At 40.2% G+C, this 14,803-nt stretch overlaps 1 protein-coding gene across 1 annotated transcript; it reads right to left on the reverse strand.

Annotated features, from left to right (window-relative positions):
* Positions 1-1,935: 1,935 nt before the first annotated feature.
* cbx4 (chromobox homolog 4 (Pc class homolog, Drosophila)) lies at positions 1,936-8,439 on the reverse strand. Its single transcript, XM_072558607.1, has 5 exons — positions 7,889-8,439; positions 7,734-7,777; positions 7,331-7,396; positions 4,832-4,898; positions 1,936-3,938 (listed from the first exon to the last, which is right to left on the reverse strand). The coding sequence occupies exons 1-5, from the start codon at positions 7,955-7,957 to the stop codon at positions 2,562-2,564; spliced, it is 1,623 nt and encodes a 540-aa protein (XP_072414708.1). The 5' UTR covers positions 7,958-8,439; the 3' UTR covers positions 1,936-2,561.
* Between the last annotated feature and the right edge of the window lie 6,364 nt (positions 8,440-14,803).

Raw genomic sequence — 14,803 nt, forward strand, 5'->3', positions numbered from 1 at the left:
AAACATGTACAGTATTCGGTTTTCCAAAGGAGCACTGGTTCTGATGGATGATGTCTCGTCTGTTGATGATGTTTCCAATTCGAGTTGTTGTCTTCTGGCATGGCAGAACCCCCGCCATAGATTCTTAGAAGTCGAATATACAGATAGCGTCCATGCGCTCGGTAATGGTCAGTTATGTGGTAAAAACAATGACTGCAGATGCTGAAAATCAAATACTGGATTAGTGGTGCTGGAAGAGCACAGCAGTTCAGGCAGCATCCAACGAGCAGCGAAATCTCAAGCTGACCGTGTCATGTCGGTGTTCAGGTTTAGGATTGATCTGTCAACGAAGCACCATCACTAAAAAAAAGTCTTTTGCAAATGCTGTGATTCACAAAGTTCAAACCAGGATAGAAGATGTGTCAGAATATGCAGGATCGTGGTATCTTGGGGGTAGGGTCAGGCTGTCTAACATTAGTAGGCATTGGTTATTGATGTTTTGGTTGTGTCTTGTCTATTCGTTTTTTTCCCTTCATAGTTTACATTGGTTTTGGTAGATAGTGCCATTGGTCTTATTCAGCGACTTGCATTGTATGTGGAAATCCAGCATCATACCTCCTTCCCAAAGCACTGCGGAACTCAATGGGGTATTGTCCATTTGTCTGATACGGAATGAGCATTCTCTTCCTCGAAAGAACACTTCTAAGGACAGACTTACGACTTATTAAGACAGCCAGACTAAGGAATTTCCAAATAAGTCATGCAGGCTTTCGGTAAAGGATGCTGGTATAATTCCTGTTGCTCGTCCATGGTACGACTAGCTCAGTTACTTGGATTCCGAGCCCACGGCCTCATAAGGCACAAGGACATCAGCAGGTTAAACAGCTGGTGAAAAGACTCCGGAACCTACCGAATTGCTCAACACCGACATGACAGGAGCAGCTTGAGATAACTGACCAATACCGAGTGCCTGGACGTTATCTGTATATTCGTCCCCTAAAACTTTACGAGTTAGTTACTGATTGCAGCTTGCTGGGCAGCTCTTCTTGGCATGAATTTGACTCCAGGTATCTCGCTTACTTTTCTCTCCCGGACTAAATTCGGGTTATCTTCCTGATTTTCCTAAACGTATCCTCATTTTGAAGGCTCACACAACAGTTCACAACGTACCTGACATCAAAACCACACACTCTGTGTACAAAAACTGCGCCAGTATTTCATTTACCGAAAACACACGTCCTCTTTTAGATATGGCTTTTACAAAATTTACTCTTTCACCCGCCCAGCCCTAAGACATTCCCACATTGAGAGATATCTTTTGAGCCAGTCTAACCTATAACACAGATTTCAGTTGGCATATGTCGCTTGAACGTCTACGATCAACGTTTATAAAAGCAAAAACCTCCTGCCCTTGGTTTTGCATTTATAACTCGAGTATGAACGAGCTGCCTTGGTTGAAAGATCGTTTCAGGAGCGGTTGAACAAACGGTCGTTTTGTTTAGTATTTTGTGAGTTTCAAATAACTACATTACTAGAGAAACGCCCGAAGAGATCCGCCAAGGGGAACAGTCACTTTGATGGTACATTCTGCGAAGCAGCATTCCTGGGTCAGAGGCCTGAGGAGCAATGAGACTTTGATGTACAGTTATTTCACCCCAAGTCACAGGATGTTGCCTCCTCGACTATTTTAATCTGCACAGTTTGTCAATGTGACACATATCAAACTGTGGTTTCCGAGAAATGACGCCAGCTGGTAACCACAGTTACACGCAGTATGACTTACTTTAATAAAATGCTACTTTAAAATATCGGCAGTAAGATTTCAAAGGAAGCTCCATAGTTTCATCATTTTCATTTACTCACTAACAGCACCAGAATCCTTCGAGAGAAGAGCTTCGCCATGACAGTATATTGACTTCTACATTGCGCGGCACAAATTAAGAATATGACTCAGTCTTGTTTCATAGAATTTCTATTCACTGTTCAGATGGTAAATAAGAAACGCCACATCAAAAATGGCGTCCCGGAGATTTAAAAAAAGAATATCAACATTCTTCCATTATCTTATTGACTGTCGCCTCACTGCAACAGCGAATATGGTGCTTTAAAGGCGTTTTCACATATTTACATTCAAGCACAAAAAAAATACAATTCTATCATAGCAGCACAAGCTCGCCAGTTTCGGAAATATCAAACAGACAGGAAATACAAAGAGTCTGCACATGTAGATAGCACACATATTATCACAAATATTAATTATATTTGACATTGGATTAAAAATTGAAACAATGTATCAAACATCCATATTGTGGTTTTATTTATTTAAGATTTTGCTTTTAAAAAATTAAAAATCCAGATTTAAGGAAGCGATATTTTCTATCGCTGCCCTTTACTCCTGGTTAACCCAGTCTAACAGCAGACACATATTTACGTCTACATATTTAATGTGCCCGCTTATAAATAAAATTGCATACATTTGAACCTTTCAATGAAAAGAATGGGGATTTGGGTTAAAGAGTGCATTCACTCTCAGGATTTCTGCATTCATTCTATACGGTTTCTAAATTGGCCTTACGTTTCCTTCACACCGTTACATATTCTTTAAAAGTGACAGTGAGGCAGTTCGCTGTGACATCTGTGATAATCAGATTTCCCAGGTAAGGCTTGAGGCCAGTCCAAGGATATTGTTGCTCCCCCTTTGCCGTTTCCTCTTTTCCCTCAACCTCCGTCTGCTGTGTCGTCGCCTTCTGAGGCTCAGGCCTGGACTTTACACAGCTCAGATCGATTGGCTGCTCGGGATTTGAGTCCAAAGTCCCATCAATTCCCTCGTTCTGATAACTATCGACCGCCTGCAGCTCAATGAGATCATCCTGTTCCAGCTGTACGGCGCTCCCCGGGACGCTAATGCTTCTACACGTCGGCGGCTTTTTGGCCTCTCTGTCCACGATGGGTTCTGACAGATAGCGTTTCCTGGACTTGGGGAGTTTGGAGTATAACCCATCCCTTTTGGAAACCTCCGAATCACAGGCCCATCGCAATGGAGTTGGTTGTTCACACTGCTCCGGGGGACGTTGTCCCTTTGGACTTCTCACCTCTTTTCCACTTGCTACCTCGTCACTCTCTGGGCCGGCTACCTCCCCGTTTTTATTTTGAGCTGAAGCTGCCGTGTCTTTAACCACCAAAGTCCTAATGTAACCATTCTTCTCGGCCTCTGCCTCTTTGTTTACATTACGAGTCTTGACCGTCTCGGGCCACCCATTTGCCACATTGTCAGCCTCCAACTTGTCTACTCTTTCCTCCGCCGGTACAGCTTTCCCATGTCCATTTTTAACTATCCACAGCTCGCGGTCTCCAGTCTTGCTTGTCACTGACTCATTCCCTCCATCCCCGCTCTTACCGTGTTTATCCTTCGCCGACTGTAGCCCATTATCCATATATTTGCTCATGACTATTACAATCCTACCGTTCTTATTTTTGTTTTTTACTATTTTCATTCTACCGTTCATGCCATTGCTTTTCACACTTTCCTTGGCTAGTGCTGGCCCCGTCCCGGATCTCGAATCCATTTCCTTCATTTCAGGCTTTTTCATACCTTCAGATTGGGAACTATTTCCATTTTTGGCTCCGCTGCGCAGCGTTTCACGTTCCTGAATACTTTGATGTTGCTCCTGATTTCCTTCACTTTCGCTCCTGTGAGAGTCAGCTTGTTGGTTTGTGTACATGATGTCCGGCTGATAATGGTGATGCTTTTTGCTGTTAAGCTGATAATAATGTTTAGTAGCTTGGTGTTGTCGCTGTTCCTCAGTGTTATAGGGTTTATACTGGTGAAGCTTTTTACTATTTAGTTGATACTGGCGTTTAATAGGTTGCTGCAGGATATCACTCTTGGACCTTTCTTCTTCCACATAAGTGTCCTGCAGTTCGGAAGGAACATTTGAACGTCGAGCAAAAGCTGGTAGCTGGAAATAGAGAATAGAGTATTATTTGAGATTCAAATTCTGGTAAGAAGTCTATAATCAATTAACTATAAAACAAGGTTACAATTTAGATATGTAGACCAGCTCTGCACTGGTCAATGAAATTAAAGCTGTACATCTCTATGACTCTACCTCTGTACCAAAGCTCCAGCTGCATAGACTTAGATTTGCACCTTCCTACTTTTTTCACTTCCCTGATCTAAGAGGTCCAACTTCAAGTCTTAAAGGACAGGAAAATGGCCATCACGGTACATTCCGCCATCAATGTGCTCTCCTTATTAAGGGGGAATCTGCAACATGTCTCAATCATTGGTGCCTTCTTGCTCATTGTTTCAAAACATTAGATAACAACTAGTCATGTTACTAATCTATTCATTTGTAAGTACCAGTGGTCTTGCAGTAATCAACATCAGCTTGCCTTAAATGACCACTGCTTTTGGATTCTTTGTTTATTAATGAATCTGAATAAATGAACTTGTACCTGATCTTTTTAGATATATTTTACAATATTCAGTGACTACAGATGGCAAATTTGAAACATTAAAGATTTGAGGTTCTATTGCTAAACAATAGTATTGTTAAAATAAAGTACATCTGGATAACTTGTACTCAAATTTCCATTTGCTTCCCTGAATATATTTATACCTTTCAAGAACCTAATTGCTTGCACTCAAGGTTCTGCGTCAACATCACTTTATAATGTTGCACTGATATTTACATAGTTGCTTGCTCTAAATAAGCATAAGGTTTGGCCAAGAATATATTTCTGAAACTGAATTCATTTTGATTATATAGAGCCAGGAAATGTGAGCAGGATTGCTTCAGTCTGGTTCATATATAACACAAACAAATGAGCATTAGATAGATGATATTACCTGAACTAGTAGGTGTTTTGGTTTGGGTCCTCGTTTACGATAGCCCATTGATTGTTCTTGCCTTTCCCTGCAGTCATAGGTAAAACAATGGTCAGCCTTAAAGTTACTTGCAAAAATTAATTTCATAATCAGTTTTTTATTCTCAGTCCTGAAAAGACCTGATGTCTTTGGTTGTGCTATATTTTGCATGCAACTTACAACATCCTAACATAATGCAAAATAGTTTTAATTGAAACAGTTGCTAGGTGTTCAGAGATTTTTAATTAAATGTTTACACTTGCATAACCAACTGACTGAATAGATACAATGTCAGAAATGGCTGGAAAAAACTCAGCAGGTCTGGCAGCATCTACAGAGGCAAAGCAGAGTTAACATTTTGGATTCATTACACTTCTTCAGATTAAATTGTCACAGTACACATTAATGCTATGGCATTATAGATTACATGAATAAAACTTTCCAATTTTCTTGTGACAAAGGGGCAAGTTCCTGACTTACAATGTATGTCCAATTAAATGAGTTCACATAAAACATTAAAATATCTGCCCAATGAGTTATAACAATATTAATTCCTCATAAAATTTTAGTGAGGGGAGATTTTAGGTGAATATTATTTACAAGTGGTACATCTGGGGCCTGTGTGATCTAACAAGCCTATATATGCTAAATGGCCATTCTTGATTCTACACATGCACAAGTAAAAGAAAACCAACACTTCTCATTTACTGCTCATTTTCCAGTTTATCTTTTGTCTTACTGTACTTATTTTCAGATTTTACATGCATAACTACATACTAAATGTCAGTTCTTCTGAGAATACTTTCTGAAAGTTCACTCAAGTTTCATAAAATAATGTTAGGGCTACTTCAACCACAGAATAGCACACGATATGTTCACCTCATGTCAGCTTTCTAATAATTGTTCTTTTATTATCACTTAAAACACACATTTTAAAAGAACATTTTATGAGCGGAGTGAACAGCTCACTCTGTTTTCCTTGGTTCCCTTGGATAGTTTACAAACATTTCTTCTGATAGTTCATGTATTTGGCATATTGTTAAATGAGTTAAATATGTGCTGTATGCAGTTAAGCCCAAAATGCATCAATAGATTTTGATCATTGTTTTGATTCTGCATAAGACTGGAATGCAATGTATAAAATCTCTGTGTGAAATTGTGCTATTGAAGTAACTGAAATTAGACTATTGCTTTGCAACTACACAGAGGCCTTGAAGGCAACAAGTACAGTGATACTTTGGTGATTGTTACATGGAAAGAGGGCACCCTTATTATTAGTTATTTTCTATACAAAGCATTATGATTTCTCATGGGCTTTATGTTCATTAGTATGCTCCTGTAACTCAGTCAAAATATGCAAAAGTTACTGGTTGGCTCATTTTGAATAACTGCAACCGACTTGTAACTGGCAGCAGGTGGAAAGAATAAACTGCAATTTCAATCGTTGGCCCTCCTGGTGTGCTGTCGCCTCTTTAATTCAATTTAAACAAAGAGAACGTGTATTACCTTTGCCTATAGGCAAGTATATATAAGCCTCTTTTTTAAAAATGTGCTGTTGACTTAATTATTAGTCTAATTATTTTTGTTCCATCAAGATCTAGTTATAAGCAACTTTTTGTCCCTCCCACACTGTTACACGCAGCATGACTCCACTGTATTTATTCACATGATTGCAGGCAGCTATGGCAACCCCGTGAGCTACTCACCAGTCGGATCGATTATCGTGTAACTAATTAAAATAGATACGTAACCCGCCGTGTCCTTTTTTCAGATTGCAGCGTTAGTTAACAGCAACATTGCCCCTTTAAAATGGTACTTGCGCCATTAGCAGGTGTATCAAGGAACAGGAGCGTGGCGTGGCCATTAGAAACAGGAACACTGGAGATCATGGTCAGAAGGATATTGTGTAGTCTGACAGCCCAGAACCACCCTACACGAGTCTCACTTCGAAGATAAATGCACCATCTAGCTACGATCTGGAACATGGCAGCGGTAGTCACATCACTATTGCAGCTGTGATTAAAAGGGAGATTTTACAAACTTTTATATTCTATTATCTATTGCGCCAATATATCTTAATTTCTTATCTAATCTCTTTGCCCAGTTGAAACTTCAGCAATGACTTCAGGAAATATTGGCATTTCGAAGTATAATGTTACCAGCTGATTATCGATCTCCCACCCCTTCCCCTTTACGGTAACATATTTCAGCGTGGACTGACTTTTGCTAAACCGCTCTCAGAATAGATCTCGGGAAGTCAGGCAGTGGGTGAGACCACATCTGCACCGAAACATTGCCGTCTTCTAATCTGGGGTTTCATTTCGAAACTGCGCAGCCCCTCTACTTTCACAAGCTCTGAGCTTTTAGCTTTACTTATTCTTTGGTGGTCGTTTTTGCGTTTATGTGTAGATGTCTGTATGTGTGTGCATGTATGTGCAGACTAGTGGCAGAGTTATTTCGACCTCTCTGGTTTTTCTTTACCTGTGCTGGAAAGCCAGGAGCAGCCGAGGGTCCAGGATGTTCTCCTCTGGCTCCCACGTGTTGTATCTACGGAGAAGACACCAGCAGTTCACTTAAAACCTCTCCAAATACACAAGCGGAAAATTAAAACGAACTAGTGCTGCTATTCAAGCAGTGTGCAAGGGAGGCCATTTTCACTCCATTCACACACACTATCATATCTTTCACAGTCCATTAAGACATTCCAGGACTCTCATTGGCCATGTTTTTTTGTTATATTGGCTTAACTACTAACAATTCACTGATGGCATTTGTCAGAAGGGAATTGATTGAGTCCCACATGATTCTTCCAGCCATGCAAACGTTCGGATACTGTATTTTATGTTTGATATTTTTAAAAATGCAAAACAAAAATGGGACTCACTTGGGAGACCATCCCCTCCATTTCACCAGGTATTCGACTTTTCCCTGCGGAGAAATAAAGACAGCGTTCGTCACTGAACAGCAGAGACAGCACTATTCCTGATCAATAACCTGGAGGGATTAGTGCGGAGGTGGGCTCTAGTCAGTCCCATTTACCTTCCTGATCCGCTTCTTCTCGATGCTTTCCACAGCAAATACGTGCTCCCCTGCGGCTGGTAGCTCCATAGCGATGCGAAGAGCTAGACGGACGCCGCTTGACCTCTGCTAACTGCAGCTCGCTTCACCCGGAAGGGAGCACTCCCGCTGTGGGCAATCGTGGCTTTCCTCTCGCTCCTCTTGTTTCTCTTTCTTGGCACCCTTTCCGGGCGGGCTTTTTCCTGTTCCCTCCGTTCTAGACTCCGTAGTCACAGATCGTTCTCCCTTCCTCTCTCTTTCCCTCCCTCTCTCTCTGCTGCAGAGCCGGCAACGCAGAAACGCAGGCAATACAACGCTGTGGCGTCAGGAGCTGGAGCTGTCAATCAGCTCAGCCCCGCCTGAGGTCGGAGAATCTAACTACAGCACCAAATACGGGCAAGACGCAGCCTTGTATGGTAATGGCAGAAAGATAAATTCTGTTTTTCCAAATTAAGGCAGAACGACCTGAAAATGAACATCAGAAAATGGTGCTTCTCCTCATCCCTGTCCCTCTCCCTCCTCATTGAGACTGTTGTCTCGCATCTAAACAATGTAATTCCCCGGGCTCACAGTTTTGTTCCAGTACGATGTGCAAATGTCTTTCGTGTCCTCTTCTAATTGGCTATGCATCGGGCTGGCAATGTCTTGCGTTCTTTGAGAAACCTGCTTCGTTTCTGACAGACATCAAAGCGCGTCACTATTTTATTTAATTTGTCCCTACGACCCAATAACTGGAGCTGCTACGTTCGCCCTTTATTGTGCATACATTTTGCGAAGTACACAGTACCGTGAGTCAGCTTGTATTCCCCCCACACCCACCCACACACAGCCCCCACCATTACATTGAACCGATATAATGCACGGTCATGGCAACAGTAATGATCATGGCACCGTGCTACATTGTTAGTCAATGTTCATTTGTCTCAGTGGCTTGTAATTTAGTGCTTTCCACTGTGGTAGAGTGTTACATGATAGAACCATTGGAACCAGCAGACAATACTCTTCCTCATTCAAAGAGCAACCATGGCTCCTTCTAGTAGGGCATTGCCAATTTGAAGCTGTAACTCTGCCAGTATTCAACACAGGACACAATACCGCGGGAACAAGTTTTGTTTTGCTGTCTGCGGGTGTATCTGAGTAAATATGAGAAGCATCAGTCAATGTGCATCGACTGTTTTTTTTAACAATCGCTGGACGGTTAGTTATAAAAGGTAAACAGAAGCCTTGTGTGGGGATTAAGTTCGAATGGATGATTGAAGGAAACTCGCGCTGATATTAACGCAACTTCCATGTCCATTTCTCTGAGGTCGATTTTCGAAACTGAGAAGCTGAAATGAAAGAAATCCACTGGCATAAAATTAGAAATTGAAGGATCTCAGGCAAACCGCTTGGGAGAGGCAACCTAGCCACTGAAAAGCGCAGCGTGTCCCATCCCCCTCCCCATCGCTCTCGACTCGTATTTATCAACACTCAAAATGCTTCTGACACCGAATGCCCATATTTGGATATTGGTCACGGACGAAATGTAGAAGCTTTGTTGCAAACGCCGGATACTTCAATGATTGCAGAATACTTTCTACTTATTTCAGGAATAATCGCAACACTGACACATGTTCAAATGAGAACAGGGAAATGGAGTAGCCATTTAGTCGGGTGTCCACCTAACCCGAATTTCGCTTGCAATAGGTGCATTTACTTGGAGAACAAAATGTCGAAACTGTTATTTGTGTCCTGATGGGAGAGGCAGTTCCTCATCGCGATTAACGCGTGGCTAATTGTCACTTTCCGACTAGCATTCTATTCATCCAAAGTATGTCATATCCTTGTCTCCAAATCTTCTCCCTCATGATGCACCGCCCTGTTTACTATTATTGGTATTTTATATTCAAATAACGCCAGTCAATGAACCAATTCACACGTCTTATTGCAATAATGATACCTTGTCTTCTTGTTTGTTACTATTGGCCCTTTGGGCACGATTGGAGTTATCAACCTAGAAGGTTTGTCACCAAAAGGTTAAACATATACCCAGAAAAAGAAAACGAATCCAGTGCTAATCAAGCACATGGACACAATATAGGGAAAATACCCGTGAATGGCCATCAAGTCAGCGTCAAAAGAGGGTAGAGGCCCTGGAATGAGATCAGTTTGAGATCTTTTTATTGCTAGTAATTCTATTTGTATTTAAATCAGCAAATGGATTGTATAGTTGCCAGTTAATAATGGGGTTTTACATCTCACTGAAATATTTTTGGTTACCCACCCTGTACAAAGATCTGTGAATAGCATGTTTCAGTGTCATCTGATCGAAAGTTACATCTGCTACATTTACCGTGGAGTATTCAAATTTACTGGAATTATTAGATACATAGTCTGACTGCTCATAAATAAATCACAAGATCCACTTCTGCTCGTGATAGTTGCATGATCTAGATACTTTCTCTAGTGTAAATATTTTCCAGCTAAACCGTTGGAAATTATAATCTAGCAGTTTGGTACCACAACCCTGCCTCACTTTGTTTTAGGTACATGTACCTCGCATTCGAGAAGAAGGAATAATAATGTCTATTTTTCTTGCTGTTAATAGTTATTTTTATTCTGAGTAGATTAGTTCCATAGTTATTATATTCAGATACTTTCTAGTCCACGAACAAAGGAACTATTCAGTATAGTTATATTCAACATGTTTGATGTTTGGGCATTGAGTATGAAGGTTAATTAGAAATGACAAAGCTTCCTTAGATTTGAATGTGGATCCTTGACACTTGGAGCAAGCCTGACACCATTATTCTCAAGCCTGAATATGTTGGATTGAAAATATTGAAGAGTGATTGATTCCAAAAAGAACAGCAGATCTGCACTATGATTATAAAATTTGTTTGTTATAATCATTGGATAGAAAATTTACTTGCAATTAATTAAATACTGGTAAGTTTAGATTGGGCAAAACGTGTGCTTCCTTGTATCTTAGTAATGTGCAACTCATGAAAATGCACTAAAATAGTGTAAATGCAAAGTAGAAAAACCTTTTACAACTATCTCAGATGATGTTGGTCAACAGCAAATATCATAATCCATATGAGGAATCATTACTCTACTAAAGTGATACACATGTTTCTACAGCTTTCCACATCTTTCCTTTGATACCAATGCTTCTATGCTTGATTTCCATTGATCTTGGGACTTCTCTTACTCTGCTAGCATCCATTAACTCTCAAGTAATCTACCGAGAAAGACAATAGATGGGATGTTGATTTGTATAAAATAGCAATTATGGTATTTAATTCACGGTTTAAAGCAGATAATGTGACTTTTAAAAATCACTTGCCATTCTTAGCAATAGTTGCTCCACAATGAAATTAATAATTCCAAGTTCCTGGTTATGAATTCCCACATCCATGTATCAATCTCAAAATGATATTCTCAAACTGGTGACACAGCAGTGAAAATTGTAAAGACATTGTTATTTAGCACAATGTGGCATATCAATGGTTTATTACTATTAGACAAATTTGAGGTTTGTCAGCCTCCAAACTACATATAATGGATATAGTACAATATACACAACTTAGTTTGTTATATGGAAATCTGAAGTTCATTCTCAAGTCAAGAAAACCTTCTGGTTCAAGCCATTAAGGGACATGTAGGAAAGTACTCTTTCCTACATGATTGGGCACAATTATAATATAATTCACCATTTAATGCCATTTCATCTGCACAGCAACAAAAATCTAAGCAATATTTTCCACTTAGATAAAGGAATAATTGAATGTTTAAACAGATCATCAATGCTGTTATCATTACATTATGGTACAGCTATCACTGCTGTAAAGATAAAATTGAACTGTTAAAGATAACTTTACAGAATGAAAATTAAGCAGTTGCCCAGTTTCAATCATTATGATAAAACAGATGGTATGTTTTTTCCATCTGTATTAACAATGCCCTGAGGTACAACAGCTTTGGCATGGGGTGCACACATTTCCTCAGGAATGTTTAAGGCTCCAAATACCTTTAAATTGCACATTATCCATTATTAAACCAATCATAACAATGGTTCAGGAAGTCTGAGGACAAGCATTTCTGGAAGGCAAAAGTTCAGACAAATTTATCATTGTGATTCATTAGACAATAACTTTTGTGTATGCTAGAGCTCTTACACTTCAACGTAGAAATCCATCCTGGGCTTGAGTAACGTTGGTTCAAGTTTCAACTGGTGACCATGGATTAATATTTTGCCATATCTGATGATCAAATTAATTTGAAAGTTTGGAACACAATGTTCTATATAATAACTAGCATTACAAAACATCTAACAATCTTTCTATTGTGGTATACTGGATTTTTAAAGGCATTTCCAGAAATGTAAACAGTTCAATGACCAACGGAAGATTTATGATAATTATCATTGAAGAGACTACCATAAAAAACACATCATATATTGTTAAACCTTCCAAATTTCAGTCAATGGAACAATTTTAATACCATCCAGTGATAGATGGCTGCTATTATCCAAATGAAAACATCAATTTTGAGCATTTCTTTCGGAAGCTTTTGCTGGGATGGATTTTGGATATATGTTATGCAACGTGACCTGACCTCCGAAATTCTCAGCTCACATATAGGGCAAGGGCAACATATATCACTTAAAGAAACAGTAGCTTAATGTAATGCATTTTATGTGAAATGTCGGAAACTTTATAAGTGCACGCCCACTGTGGAGGTTCACAGATATATGCAAACTCAAAGCTCACTCAGATCTTCTGTTAACCCGCTGTTCAAAGTTACCTTCCAAAAATGCTGTTTTGGCTCATTGGAAATCACCCATGGAAATAGTAAAGGATTCATGATGCATAGCCCATACCAGTTAGAGTCTAACTGATTCCAACATGAATCAAACTGTTGGAATGATTTGTTTTGGGCTTGCTATTTAATTAATTAGTTTATTGATCAATCGATAAACAAATACTGAATCCCAAATTGTGGGGAGAGAGAAAAACATACATTCCCTTTCAGTTGTCTAATTACAACCTTCCTACCATGTTTGCTTGCAGATAGCGCCAATGGATCAAACAATGAAGGAGGGAAACGAAGATGTAGGCACGGTTCTACTTCCAACAGGAGTGCAAGAGCACAATTGGTCAAGTCAGTTGCAAAGCATGAGAACATCACTCACTGTTTAATGGGTGGATTGGTTATTTGTAAATAGTTTATTAATGGGTTTTCATGGTTGAGTATTAAGTTTACTCGCCCTTAATTATGTTATGACGCCGATTTCAGTGGCAGTACCAATGCAAGCTTGTAGGAAGAAGGGAAGGGAAGGTGTGGTGTGGAGGTAGAGCGGTACGCCACGTATTAATCTTCAATGTTTCTTCAAACCGGGTTGAAAACATCTCAAATTAAACTAAAATAACCTGTGGACAGAAAACAGACGGTGATCTCTGAATTGAAACGTGGCGTTTTTGTGGTCAACGCGCTCTTAATGTTTCTACCGATGCTTTTTTTTTCCATCAACATCCGACACTGTACCAGACCTCCAACTTTTATCAATCTGACGCGAACAATGTCATCACACTATTCAGCTTCGAGGAATTTCACCACATGCAAAAACAAAACCGTTTTGGCATTAATCGCGGATCTGAGCAAATAATGTGTCATCATGAGACAAATGTGGGTCATTTCACCAGATCCGATGATACATGAAGCATTTCAAGATGGCCAAGGTACAACACCGAATGTGTGATCCATTTGCTCGGATCATTCAATCGTTTAACATTTGAAAGTTTGTGGGTTGCGAATCGTAACAGGTTCATTTCAAATCCATATTGAACCTAAAGAACAGTCTTCGGTTCTAGAGTGGGACAAATCCGTAAGGCATAATTGGAATTCAAATGAGTGAGGCACGTTAACCCTGGACTGGATATTTCATATGGTGCATTTTCAAAAGGAAATCATTTAAGTAACTGACTATATATCATTTCGCTATCAAAGCTATATATCACTATCAATACATATAGTGTCGAGGCGTCTATTTTTCAGCATCAGTCCAGAATACTCCTCCGTTAGGTAACTATCATACAGCAAACACAGCCAAGTCAGACTCCGCCATTTTCTCAGCACTTGTATTTCATTTGATCATTAACGGCACGCGCCGGATGATTTCTACGTTAACAAATGCAAATTTCGGCTAACAGCCTGCTAAGAAGATGCATTGATCATTCAGAAAAGGCAACATATTCAATGCCATTTGAATGTCTAACCATTCGAAATGCGGGCTTCAACGGAACCGATACAGCAGATTCCAGCCCCCCCCCCCCCCCCCCCCACCCCCGAATGTAGCCAATTGACCGGCCACTGAATGGTCTTTCCCGCAAAACTCCCAACTCTTCCATCGTAGGTTCTGGACAGGACACGATTCTGACAGGAGCTTTAAAAAGGTCAACTATCACTAGAGTAAAGAACCGCCAATCCAACAATATTCCACAGGAGGTATTGTCACTAAGGTAGTTCGATGTGGCCATAATGAGGGGGCTATCGTGGTCATAGTGGTGTGTGACATTCCCTAAAAGGTAGCAAAGGAATCTCTCGCTGTTTCGTAAACCAGCCTCATGTTGTGCCTCTCCTGGCGAATGAGGAGTTCAGTGGCGAGCAAATGGCATAATGGTTGAATTCAGATAGGAATCTTTTTACTCATTCACTTGTGAGATGTGGATGTGACTGGCTGAGCCAGCATTTATTGCCCATCCCTCGTTACCCTTGGGAAGGTGGTGGTCAGTCTTCAGCATTCCATGCGCAGTAGGTAGACCTTGAATGCCAATAGGGAAGAAATTCCAGGGATTTGACCCCGACGTCTACATTTTAACAGCGTTGGACTTTTAAAGCCTATGATCCAATGGT

This window comes from Chiloscyllium punctatum, chromosome 39 (assembly GCF_047496795.1).
Source record: "Chiloscyllium punctatum isolate Juve2018m chromosome 39, sChiPun1.3, whole genome shotgun sequence".
Lineage (NCBI taxonomy): Eukaryota > Metazoa > Chordata > Chondrichthyes > Orectolobiformes > Hemiscylliidae > Chiloscyllium > Chiloscyllium punctatum.